Source organism: Lepidochelys kempii, chromosome 8 (assembly GCF_965140285.1).
Source record: "Lepidochelys kempii isolate rLepKem1 chromosome 8, rLepKem1.hap1, whole genome shotgun sequence".
Lineage (NCBI taxonomy): Eukaryota > Metazoa > Chordata > Testudines > Cheloniidae > Lepidochelys > Lepidochelys kempii.
This window is the reverse complement of record NC_136387.1, coordinates 44,638,329-44,650,781: the sequence shown is the minus strand read 5'-3', so window position 1 is coordinate 44,650,781 and position 12,453 is coordinate 44,638,329. Positions and strand designations below refer to the sequence as shown.

At 60.2% G+C, this 12,453-nt stretch overlaps 1 protein-coding gene across 9 annotated transcripts in view; it reads right to left on the bottom strand.

Annotated features, from left to right (window-relative positions):
• Positions 1-12,453, bottom strand: part of PDE4DIP (phosphodiesterase 4D interacting protein) — a 150,196-nt gene that overhangs the window by 18,918 nt on the left and 118,825 nt on the right. For 8 of the 9 annotated variants that reach the window (XM_073356288.1, XM_073356287.1, XM_073356289.1 and 5 more), the window contains 8 exons: positions 9,738-10,125; positions 8,713-8,890; positions 8,160-8,276; positions 7,331-7,763; positions 6,431-6,666; positions 5,626-5,677; positions 4,783-5,015; positions 1,733-1,873 (listed from right to left, as the gene is read on the bottom strand). In XM_073356288.1, the coding sequence (XP_073212389.1) occupies positions 1,733-1,873; positions 4,783-5,015; positions 5,626-5,677; positions 6,431-6,666; positions 7,331-7,763; positions 8,160-8,276; positions 8,713-8,890; positions 9,738-10,125 (1,778 nt within the window). The remainder of the gene's footprint in view (positions 1-1,732; positions 1,874-4,782; positions 5,016-5,625; positions 5,678-6,430; positions 6,667-7,330; positions 7,764-8,159; positions 8,277-8,712; positions 8,891-9,737; positions 10,126-12,453) is intronic. The other variant, XM_073356282.1, reaches the window with a different exon arrangement.

The window sequence follows — 12,453 nt, the reverse complement described above, 5'->3', positions numbered from 1 at the left end:
TGATTGCTCTGTATAAATATATCAGAGGGATAAATACCGGAGAGGGAGAGGAATTATTTAAGCTCAATACCAATGTGGACACAAGAACAAATGGATATAAACTGGCCACTAGGAAATTTAGACTAGAAATTAGATGAAGGTGTGTTTAACCATCAGAGTGATGTTTTGGAATAGCCTTCCAAGGGAAGCAGTCGGGGCAAAAGATCTATCTCGCTTTAAGATTAAACTCGATAAGTTTATGGAGGAGATGGTATGATGGGATAACATGGTTTTGGTAATTAAATATTCATAAATAGGCCCAATGGCCTGTGATGGGCTATTAGATGGGGTGAGATCCGAGTTACCCAGGAAAGAATTTTCTGTAGTATCTGGCTGATGAATCTTGCCCATATGCTCAGGGTTTAGCTGATCACCATATTTGAGGTTGGGAAGGAATTTTCCTCCAGGGCAGATTGGAAGAGGCCCTGGAGGTTTTTCGCCTTCCTCTGTAGCATGGGGCACGAGTCACTTGCTGGAGGATTCTCTGCTCCTTGAAGTCTTTAAATTACGATTTGAGGACTTCAATAGCACAGGTGTGAGGGTTTTTTTGTAGGAGTGGTGGGTGAAATTCTGTGGCCTGCATTATGCAGGAGGTCAGACTAGATGATCATAATGGTCCCTTCTGACCTAAATATCTATGAATCTATGAACCCCATGCTGCATCTCCCATGGCCTCCTCAGCCCCATGACAACCAGGGGACAGCCACACTGCACCTCCAGCAGCTGTCCCTGCCCCTACCGCCTGCGGCCATCAGGGCTGGCCCTGGTGCCCAGGTAAATCCGAGCAGCTGCCCTGCAGGAAATGGAGCTCTTATCCCGGGGGCCAATCGGCTGTGACCCCTGCCCGAGAGGGAACATGGCCCTAAGCTAAACTGAAGCCGTCCCTCATCACACGTCCCCCCATCGGTCCCACACTGCCACCAGCACTCCCGCAGGTTCACACCTTGGCATGGGGCGGCCTGGCAGGGACACCAGCTCTGACAGAGCCCTGCAGCGCTCACACTCTCTGCACCCACCTAGCAATCCCCTAGTGCTTTTCCCCAGCAACGGGCCAGGCCCAGTCCATCCAGGGTTGGAACCTGCTTCTGAACAGCCGCGCAGAAATCCCACAGACGCAAACTCCTGCTTGTCCAGCCAAGGTGCAAACCACAGCTGGTATCTGCTCCCGCCGTGGGCTCCAGCTAAGCCCCTGCCCCAGTTCCTGCTGCAGACGGCAGCCTGCTAGCAAATGGGGCAACAAGAGCCACCTGCGCCAGGCAGAGCCTGGCCAGGGAGCCAGTTACAGCCAGACTGGGCTAGAGCCATGATCACCTCTCAGGGTAACCAGCCCCCGGCCACTCTGTCCGTGCCCCCAACCATCTGCAAGGCACGTTCTCACCCACAGACACTCCCACAGCCTGGCTCCCTGCCTCCATGCCTTCCAGCGCTGTTACACCCCAGCCCTGAGAAGGGCACGGCAGCAGGGGAACCCCCAGTAAGATGCCACCAAGTTAAAATTCTCCACTCATGGTGGGCCAACGATGCCAAGGAGCCAGCCATGGTGGAGCCAGCTTTCACCCCTCTGTAAACGAGAGGTGGTTGGAGGGGAGCAGCTTCCACCCCTTGGGACAGCCCCTCCGGGACTGGCCTCTGAGCTCTGCTAACCCCGCCCGCAAAGCCATTATCCCTGCTGAAGCCCTGGGGTGGCCCGTACCTGTGCGTGTCTGGCTGCCGTCCATGGGATGGTGCTGTGAAGATGGCCCGGTGGGGAAGCCTCTGATGGACTCTGCTGGAGCCTGGTGGGGTGCAGCGGCAGGGGATGGGCTGGATGCCAGAGCAGCAGGGTGAGTGACGTCTAGAGACCCACAGGTGAAAGAGAAAGGGTCATGTCAGAGAGCCGACGCCACAGTGCAGGCTCACGCACCAGCGCCCAGCTGCATCCCTAGTGGCTGGGGCAATAGCCACTGCAGCCAAGGCAGGCATAGCGCCTTGACGGGACCCTCGCCCTGGGGAGGAAGCGCGTGACCCAAGCTCTCTAAAGCAGGTGCAGAGGGAGGAGACCGGACATAACACAGCCCCCGGGCCAGCCAGCCGGCGTCTCTGCACTCTCCATAGAACAGCCCCTTGCTGACCCGAATCTGAATGGGCTGGGGAAGTGGGGTATTTCCCCGAATTCCTACGGCACCCCAGCACAGATGGGAGATGCACACGCATGGCGAGAGCCTGCCTCATAGACACCCGCTTGCTGGCCACAGGGAGCAGGGCACATTGGACAGCCTGGGCACCGCGCCGAGAGAGGTTCTGCGTGGAATCCTGCAGCGGCTTCCTGGTGACACTGGGCAGGCTGCTCAGAATCTCTGGGCCGGATCCTGATCCCAGTTACACTGGTGTAAACCTACAGCAAGCCCCCTAGCTCCAGCAGAGCCACTTTAGAGTCACACTAAAGTCCAAATCAGGCCCTCCGTGCCTCAGTTTCATAATATGCAAAAAGGAGACCACACAGCAGTACACCTCTCCGCGGTGTGTATCTCTGATCTATAGGGCTTCCCCCCACCCCAAGCCTGGCTATGGAAAAGGGGCCGGTGCTTCGGCTACGAACCCCCCACAGCAGGCCCCTGTTGACCGACTCAGGCTGCGGGCCTCTAACACTGCAGTGTAGATGTCTGAGTGTGGGTAGGGTGGGCCCCAGATTCCTCCCCACTTGCGGGGTTTCCATTTTACAGCCCCACAGCCTGAGCCCCATGGGCCAGCTGCACGCATCTGCAGCCTGGACATCCCCACTGGTACGCAGAGCACAGTCCCTTTCGCAGGGGAGGGGGGAAGAGGACTCAGCTATGCCTAATGGGGCGTGGCTGTCAAGAGGCCCAGGCAATTGGGAGGCAGCTGTGGGTAATCAGTGTCCCAGCAGCTACTCCCAGGGGATGGGCCATCTAGGTGCCACCAGCCAAGTGCGCCATTGGGGTGTGGCTTGTGAAGCCCTCTAGCTGCCCTGCACAGCCCCTGCTGGTGTGTTCCAAAAGGTGCCTAGTGCACACAGCCAGAGGCCCCTTTAACGCACACTAGGTACCTTTTGGAGCACACCAGCAGGGTCTAGGCAGGGCAGTCAGAGTGCAACACCTTTTAAAAGTCACAAACCCTCTGGCCTGCTTTGCCGTGCCACGTAGACAAGCCCCAGGAACTCCTCCATCCCCTTCGCTGGCTTTGCAACTGCCGACAACCCAGCCTGTCCAGCATGCTCCCTCTCCTAGCGATACCAGTAACCCCTGAAATTCTGAGAACCAGACAAAACTACCATGGAGAGAGCCAGCTCTCCAGGCTTTCTGTGTCCCGCTCTCTGTCCACTCTGTGTCCTGCTGCATGATGGAGGCCAGGCTGGGCTCTCAAAGCTGGAGTGCACTGGTAATCAGTTCACTCAAGCTATTTAGCACATTTGTAAAGGCTACAGGGGTTCCTCCCACAGCTCTAGCCAGCCTGCGAAGTTTGGTGGCTCCCCCAAGATGTTAAGTACCTCGTGTTAATTGGCAGTCAATTAATCATCGCCAGGTCCAGAAGCCACTGAAGACAAGTGCCACCTCCCTTCCCTCCCAGCCAGCTTCCCTGGTGTTTGGGGGCAGCTCTTCACACAACCACCCAGGGGAGAAAAACAGTATTTTATAGGATAATGTGGTTGAGTGGCAGGGGACTCCAGGGCCAGAGGCAGCCAGGGAACAACTTCAAACAGCCTCGATTCCAAGCTGGCAGCATCCCGAGAATTCACAGACGTCTGACAGCACCTTAAGATGCTTCAGAGGGAGGAGCTGGAAGGGTCATTATGAGTGAGGCGATGCAGCTGTGTCACTGTCGTGATTACGCGGGAGAGCGCGCTCTCCCGTCAGCATAGCTAATCCACCTCCCCAAGAGGCGGTAGCTGTGTCGGTGGGAGACACTGCGCTGTCTACATGGGAGGCTAAGGTCAGTATCACGACGCTGCGCAGAGGCGTGAAGAATCCATGTATTTATACCGACAACGTCTGTAGCATAGACCTGGCCTGAGCCAAGCGTAAGTCCTGCCCAGAAGCACAGAAACCCCCCTAGAGGGAACATCTGAGAGCGTAAGTAACAGATAACCCAGAGAATGATATGCAGGGATTGGGGCAGAGTGAGGGAAAAACCCCAGTAAGTGCCATCAGCCTTCAAGGGCCACACACCTGCCCATGGCTCCCTTGGGCTGGCAGTAAGACAATGCCCGTGCGCTCTTGCTACGTACATACAGCCTCAGGAAGGGTTCTAGTTCCTTCCCCAGGATCAGTCCCTCTCAGAGGGTGCAGGGGAGGAGTGAAGAGGGCTCAGCTGTGCCCAGTGGGGCGTGGCTGTGACATTAGCCAAGAGGCCCAGCCAATTGGGAGGCAGCTGTGGGGTACCCCAGGTACCCCCGTTGCTCTCAGCGGCCCTGCACAAGCCTGGATCCTTTGTGACCCACTGGCCGTGGTGGGGAAGGGCTAGTGTGCTGCGGGGTGTTGTTTTATTTTGCAGAAGCCAGCGGCAGATGGACTAGCTGGGATGGAAGCGTCATGGGGCTGCCAGAATCAAAGACTCATCGCCTGTGGCCTGGAGGTGAGCCCTGAGACACTGTGGGGAAGGGACCAGGCTCGGGACACTAGAGACCAGTTCCTGTTGCATGCCTTGGTCAGCCCTGAGAGTGCACAGAGGGCTCGGGGCAGTCTCCCCATTCTGTCAGCCCCTACCCGGGCACAGTCCATGGGATACAGAATCGCCCAACTTTACCTGTGAGGCGCCGGGACGGCCGCTCGCTGCGACCCCCCTGGAGCTGGCTGTACTCGCTGGTGGCATCCCCGTCGGAGCAGGCCTCTGGGCCGTCAGACAGGAAGGAGGTGCTGCTGTTGGAGCGGGGTGACTCAGAGAGGGCACGGCTGCTGGATGGGGTCTCGCAGCGCTCCTGGAGCTTGGCCTGAAGGGTCTCAATCATCCTCTCCTTCTCCCGGAGCTCCTTGCTCAGCCTGGGAGTGAGCACATGTCAGCCCCGCATCTACACGTGCTTACAGTGCACATGCCCCATAGTAGGGGTGGCCTCGCATAGTGCCCTGAGCCTGTGCGTTCCCCTGCCCCCTCTCTCTACAGGGTCTTATGGCCTTGTCTTCAGCACACCCGGCTTCCCACTCACTCTCAAGTATCTGGGCCATCCGCCCACATGGGCCCCTTCCTGCTCTCATGAGGGTGTTCCTCACTAGAGGCCCCCGCACCCTGAAGTGAAAGTCTTCAGATGCCCTGTCCCAGGGTCCTGGGCATGGCCAGGCCCATGCACATAGGGGCGCAAAGGAGACAGCTTTGCAGGTATTAGCGTACGGGCCACTAGCCAATGTCTCCCTTGGGCTGGGAATGGGCTCCACCGGCCTATCTGCTCAGTCTTATGGGGCTAGTAGAGGAGGGGCAGCCCTGCACAGCTGGAGAGCCCCGGGAGGCCCTCAGACTCCCCTTTGCCAGCAGCCAGTCAGCGAAGGAGAGGCCGGTGCCCTTTGCTCTGCAAGGCAGCCTGAGCCCCATGCAGTGTGGCAGGCACCCTGCCAGAGCAGACATTCCAGGGCTCCCTGGAATCACCCATGTGGCTACCTGAGCGCCACGAATTCATGTCCAGTTTTATCCTCCACGTCAGAGCGATTCCCTGAAAGCAAAGCCAGAGGGTTCTTGTCAGGGGTGGAGGGCGGCACAGCACCAGCTCCCCTTGGGCCCCCATGCCAGAGCACAGCACCCTCCCTCTGTGACACCGAGAGACCATGCCCCACTCCGCCCAGCACCACCGACGAGGACAAGGGCTGGCAGTCTGACGGTGTTGGGGCCTTCTGCCCCCTGCGCTCCAGGCCAGCCATCCTCGGAGGAGTGGCCATGCAGCTACACTGGACCAGGGCAGCGCTCTCCATGCCAGGGGGTAACCCCCCATCTGTGGGACCCTGGCCCCCAGCCAACTCTCAGCATCTCAGGCCTCACCCTCCGGCTCTGCCCAGCAACACCCTGACATGGGTGGGGCGCTGGAGAGATACAAAGGGACCTTCCCTGGCACATGCAGGGAAATGCTGTTGTCGGCCAACCATGAAGACAGCAATTGCCGGAGGAGGGCAGATGGGGCTAGCGCAGTCTCCGACCATGGGACACACTAGTTGCTGCAGTGGGCAATTATGGGATAACAGGCCCTTGAGGGACTTTCCTTCCAAGCCCGGTCATTCCCCAAGGTAGGCAGGCCCATGTCCCCTCTCATGTGGTATTAAGATTAGCCCTGTAGCTGCGGCTGTTCTCTCTCCATATAAACATTCATCCTTTGGGGAATCCTCCTAAGCTCCTGGCCTCAAATGAGATCTAGTGGCAGTGAGTTCCGCCAGCTAGCGGAGCCCCCAAATCGGCATGCTACTCAGCCACGCACTGCTGCTCAGCTTGCTGCTCAGCCTCTCGGCCAGCTGGCCACCTTGGGCCAAGTGCTCCCGAAAGCTCTGGCCCATGTAGTAGTCGATGTCGGTGCCTCGGAGAAGCTCCTCGAAGGATTTGACGGTGTCCCTGAGGTGCTGGGAGAGCAGGTGACACACGCTGCGCCCCTCCCGCATCTTCTGGCGCAGGTGAGAGAGCTCCCGTGCCTGGGCCTGGATCAGCGAGTCATATTTCCTGCCAGGGGAGAGGGCAGGAGAGTTAGCCAGCCAGAGGGGGAAGTTAGCTGGGCAGAGAGGGCGGGGGGAGGGACGGCACCCCAGCGTAGCTGCTCTCAGACCGTCTCTCCTCAGGGCAAGCAAGCTGTCAGAAGAGGCGCCGGCCTCATCTCCAGACAGCTGAAGTCTCCACAGCCTCTGGCCTGTGCAGCAAAGGCAGGCAAAGCAAGGCCGAGAACAGTGCCCTGCCCGCCCTGACACTCAGCCTCCTGCTGGCAAAGGGCCAGGCCCTGAGGTCCCTAACCCTGAGACACAGGCCCGGGCGGGGGTGCAGGTTCTGAAGGATCCCTCAGCGGCTGCCCGAGGGCACTTGCTCCGGGCATGGCTGTGGAGAGCAGAGCCCATTGCCCGGAGATGCTCTCACCGCCCCAATGGTTCTAGCCATGCTGAGTCCGTGCCAGGTTGTGCCTCCCCTTTCTGGGCCTTTCACCCGCTGCCTGCTGGAGGGGAGGATGCCAGAGTTAACTGACACCTGCCCTGGGTGCATGGCCCACATGGCCAAAGTCTCAGCTGCTGTAACTCAGCATCACTTCCTGGAAGCCATGGCCAGCTCCCTGCAGCTGAGGGTCTGGCCCGGCAGGCCTGTCCCCCTCCACCTGCTCTGGAGTCTATCTACTCCCTACCCTGGCCAGATGGCAGAGCGCAGCTCCTCAGGCAGCACCCCTCCTGCCCGGGGCCCAGGCAGCTGAGCCTCCAACAGGGACACCCTGTGGACGAGCCATTTGAGATCTCTGCTGGCCTGGAGCGCAGGGGGGCAGACGGCCCCAACACCATCAGACTGCCAGCCCTCGTCCTCGTCGGTGGCGCTGGGCACCAGCTTGCGGAGCCGCTCGGCACCCGAGGCGTAGTCACTGGTGCTGGAGAAGGAGCGGGTGCGGTGCTGCAGCCTCTGGAGTGCCTTGTTTGAGTTCTGCAGCTGCACCTTGAGCTCCCGCACATGCTGTTGCAGAACAGCAACGTCTTCCGACTGGCCCCAGCACAGGCCCTCCCGCGGCCCCAGCCGGCTCAGCTCCTCCATCAGGCCGGCCTTGCTGAACACATCCGGTTCCTCGCACTCTGGGGAGGGAAAGGAAGGCCTGAGGTCTCAGGGTGCCCAGCCCCTGCTGCTGGGGGTCTAAGCCCCATGGAGAGATGGGCCAGAGGGATTTGTGAGAGCAGGAGAGCCACACACAGGCCTCCGGCGGAGGGACTGCCTGGCACCAGGGAGCCCCGGGCAGCACTGGGCTTAGGGCTGGGTAACATCACTGACACTGCAGAGCACCAGAGAGATTTTCTGTAGGTCCCACAAGATGAGCAGCTTGTTTTAAAACAAACTGCCGGTAACCAAGTGGTGAGGGTGCCTGTGCCGGTGGGCTGCTGGGCACGGGACGGCACCGGGGGCAGAGCTCCAGGGACTGGGCCCAAAGGCTGCCATCTCCCCCCAGCCCTGCCCCCTCCCCACTTGCTCCTTACCAGGGCTGGGGGTCTCCTCCCGGTCGGCCTCATTTTCACTCCTCCCACACGTCTCGTAGCCCAGATCCTGGAGGTCCACCTGCACCTGCTTGTTGTCCTGCTGCACCGAGGGCTCGCCTGCTGGGGCAAAGAGCCAACATGGCAGCCTTGGCCTCTGGCGTGAGTCCAGTGGGCCTAGGACCCCATAGGGGCTCTGCTGCCTGCTGGGAACACGCTGCCTCCTACCTGGGGCAGGGGCTGCGTCTGTTCGGTGTTTGTGCAGCGCCCAGCATAGCAGGGCCCCAGCCCAGGGATAGATAACTGTAGTGGAGTCCCACAGACCAAGGGCCCCACTTGTTCTCCCTTGGCCCCAGTACAGGCGACTGCCGCTCCACACAGCTCCGTTCCAGACTTTGTCTGTGGTTCTGGATTTTCTCGCCCGCCTGGCCTCAGCCCAGCTCCCTGGGATGCAGGAAGGACAGGACCCTGACTGTCCCCGGTGCAGAGGGAGAGGGGACCCCAGTGCAGCTCTCCCCCACCCCACCCGCCAGCACCTGGCGTGAGACCGACTCACTGAGCAGGGTCCTGTACTGCTTCAGCTGCTCCGCCTGGGCCCGCACTGTGGCCTCTGACACGGCCAGCTTGTCCTGCAGCTCCTGGTTGCGCTGCCGGCACTCAACCAGCTGCCCCGACGGCCCTACCCCGGGCTCCACCAACCGTTGCCAGCTGCCCGCAGGGCTGCCCTCCATCTGCTGGGAAGGAAGGAAGCAGTGACACAGCCGCTGGCCAGCCCCCTCCGCTGATGCAGCTGGAACAATGAGTGTGTGAGTCACCTAACTAACCCCTGGCCTTTCCCTCCATCGCCTTCCTGCCCCACCCATTCCCTCAGGCTGCAATGGGGCGGGGGGCAGCCCCAAACACAGTACAGGCACCCAGGACCCATTGCCTCCCCTCACCCGCCCGGTGAGAGCTTGGGGTCCGGAGCCAAAGCTGGGGGCAGAGTCACTGGCAATGAGACAGAAGAACAGAGTGCACAGACAGACAGGGGACAGGGCACAGAGGCAGCAGACAGACACACGGACAGGGGAGGGGGCACAGAGGAGGCAGACAAACACACAGACTGAGGACAGGGCACAGAGGCGGCAGACAGACACAGGGCATGGGGCATAGAGGCGGCAGACAGACAGAGGGGACAGGGCAGAGAGATGGCCCACGTGGGCAGCCTCTCCTGAAAAGCCGGCTGCCCTGGCAGGTGCAGACGGGGAGCAGGCTCTGTGGCAGGTTTGAGCTCTGCAAGCCAGGGGGAGTGAAGGCAGCTCTGCTGCGTCATTCTGATCACTGGGAAGGAGCCTGGGCTGCCCCAGGTGCTCGTATTGCCCTCCCTTTCCCCCAGCCCAGCTGGCCAGGGAAGGTGGCATGAGGTTCCCTTTTACTGCAATGGCTTCTAGTTCAGGGGCACCCAGGGCTGGCTCCATCCCTCTCGTGGCATGGGAAGCCAACAGGCAACCAGAGAAGGCTGCCCCCTGCTGGCCAGGGTGAGGCTCCTTGCTGAGGGCTGAACCCTCTCCCACTCCCAGCCCCTTAAGCCAAGGGAGTTACCTGGCTTATGCCCCTGTGGGCTTGGGGTGGTCCCAATTCCACCACCTGGGACCCAGGGCAGGGCCTCTTTGCTGGGTCCTCCTGGAGCTGCCCCTCCAGGGCTGGGCGCTTCCCAGGTGCCACCCCCATCTCTGCCCGGAGCTGGTCGATCTCCGTGGCCATGCCGGTGATGAGCTGGGATGGAAACTTGCTCTCGCCCTCCAGGCAGTTCGGCACCAGCTGGTCCTTGAGGAGGGTGACGACTGTCTCTGAACTCTGCAGCTTCTTGCTCTGGGTATGCAGGGCCTCCCTGGTCTCCGCCTCGTCCTCCCAACCCTCTGACAACGGGGCTTCCCCCAGCCGCTCCTTCAGCTCTGCGGTCTCCAGGCACAGACTCAGCAGGGCTTTCCTGCAGGGGACACAGGGGCTACCGTCAGCATGGGGAGCCTGAAATGACCCAATCCCAGAGCAGCTCCCCATGTCTCCTCTCCACAGATCCCCCAGCCCAGAGAGGGTTGGAGAGTTCCTCTTGCCCTGTTCTCTCCAGACCATTGATTGCCCTCCATGCTGCGTTGGGAGGGGCACTGGGCAGCTGCACGCCAGGCCAAGTGGCTGGCAGGACTCCTGGCCATTCCCAATGCCCCTGCAATGATCGTTGCCTGGCCTGGCACCCGACCATATCCCCATTCTATTCACATCTCTCCATTGGTTCCCCCGTCTCCATCACACACAAACCATGGTCCTCCTTTTCGCAGCCTCTCCCCAGCCACCCCATCATCCCAGTCAGCAGCAAACCATCGCCTCCCAGCTCTGCTGTGCCCAGGGCGCCAGCCGCCATCGCCCACGTGTTACATCTGTGCTGCCCCTCGCCTGGGAGATGCTTCCCCCCGACCACCTGCAAAATCCCCCCCCCCCCCCCAGCTGCTTTCGAACCCTCCCTTCAGGATCCGCACTGCCGTGACCCCTGCAAAGAGTCGACTAGCCAGGCCAGTGATGAGCGGAGCCCACTGCCCAGTTTTGTCTCACTGGCTCCTGGTTCTCCCCAGTCTGTGTCCAGCTCGTGTCTCCTGTCTGATATGTAGCTTGGCCGCTCCAAGGGGCAGACACTGACTCTGTCTGTGTCTGGACAGTGCCAGAACCATGGCCTGGGCCACCACTGAGCTCCTAGGTACTAGCACAATACAGATAGTAATGAAGGGGAGCCACATGGTGCCCGACAGGGAGCAGCTGGAATCCCTCCCCAGGATGCCCCCCAGGCACAGACTCTGGCCGCTCTGCACTCCACTGAGGGCCCCACCCTCCTCCCAGCAGCACAGCTGGCTTTTGGGTGCAGACCAGCCCCAGCCCACCTCTGCCCCCACATGCCTTTTGCCACGGGGACGTGCTAGGCAGGAGAGAGAGGTTGCCACACAGAGGGGTGGCGCAGTGCATGGAACCACTTCCTTTCTCCACTGGCAGCGAGAGGTGGAGCACCACCGGGCCGGAGCCAGGAGAGAGGCCCACGCCCTCTGGAAACTTCTTCAGGATCAGGAGGCTGTAGTGCAAACTATGGCCCAGGCCCGCAGGTACCGGAAGAGAGATGCGCTGTGCAGACGTTCACATCGCCCTCTTCTCTGCAGCCACTGCCCTGGGCCTCAGCCCATATTGCCCTGCCAGCACCCTGTGTCTCCCCTGCCCACAGATCCTCCCATCTAATTGTGATTCATCCCCACCTCCCTCCCCAGCTGGCCAGGGCTCTACGGTTGTCAGCTGGACATTGCAGGACACTCTCTGCCAAGTCCCTGGAGGTTTCTGTGACCCGGGACATGCTCTACCAGGCCCCTGTAGGTTCTGTGACCCAGAATGCCCTCTGCAGTTCTGTGATTTAGGCCATGCCATGTTTGGAAAGCTTTAGCCCATAGCTAAGTCAGGGAAGGGGGAGGTTTCGCTGACATAGGGGATGTCTACACTGCAGTCAGACACCCATGGCTGGCCCGTGCCTGCTGATTCAGGCTAAGGGGCAGTTTAATTGTGGTGTAGAGGCTCAGGCTGCAGTCCAAGCTCCTAGACCTTCCCACCTCGCTGGGTCCTAGAGCCCAGGCTCCAGCCCAAGTCCAAATGTCTACACTGCAATTAAATAGCCCCTTCGCCCCAGCCCCTTCACCTGCATCAGCTGGCATGGGCCAGCCTGGGGTGTCTAATTGCAGTGTAGACATCCCCTAGTTAAAGCAGTGAAACCCCTCTAACATGGGCGCAGTTATCCAAGGACAACAGGAACACAGTCCAAAACAGAGCTTGTGGGTACAACCAGGACCCCTCAGTCAAGTCCTTCAGGGGGACAGGGAGCTTAGACCCCAGCCCTGGGGTTCCCTGCATTCCTCCACCCAGCCCCAAACTGAAAACTAAACCCCCCCAGCAGGCTCCCTTCTGCAGCCTCTGTTCACATTCCTGGGCAGAGGTGTTACCTCCCCCTCCCGGCTCAGGTTACAGGCTCTCAGGTCTCCCATCCCCAGGGCACATTCCCAGGTCAACACTCCCCCCTCCCTTCTGCGTCACATCATCACAGACATCCCCTAGTTAAAGCAGTGAAACCCCTCTAACACGGGTGCAGTTATCCAAGGATAAGGAGCTGTGTAGCTTATTTCACTTGGCTTATTTCACTGAACCAGAACACACCACGCCAGTGTAAGCACAGGATAACTGTGGCCATGCTGGACAAGAAGAGGGCATTATAACATCTTCCATGACTAGTACAAGG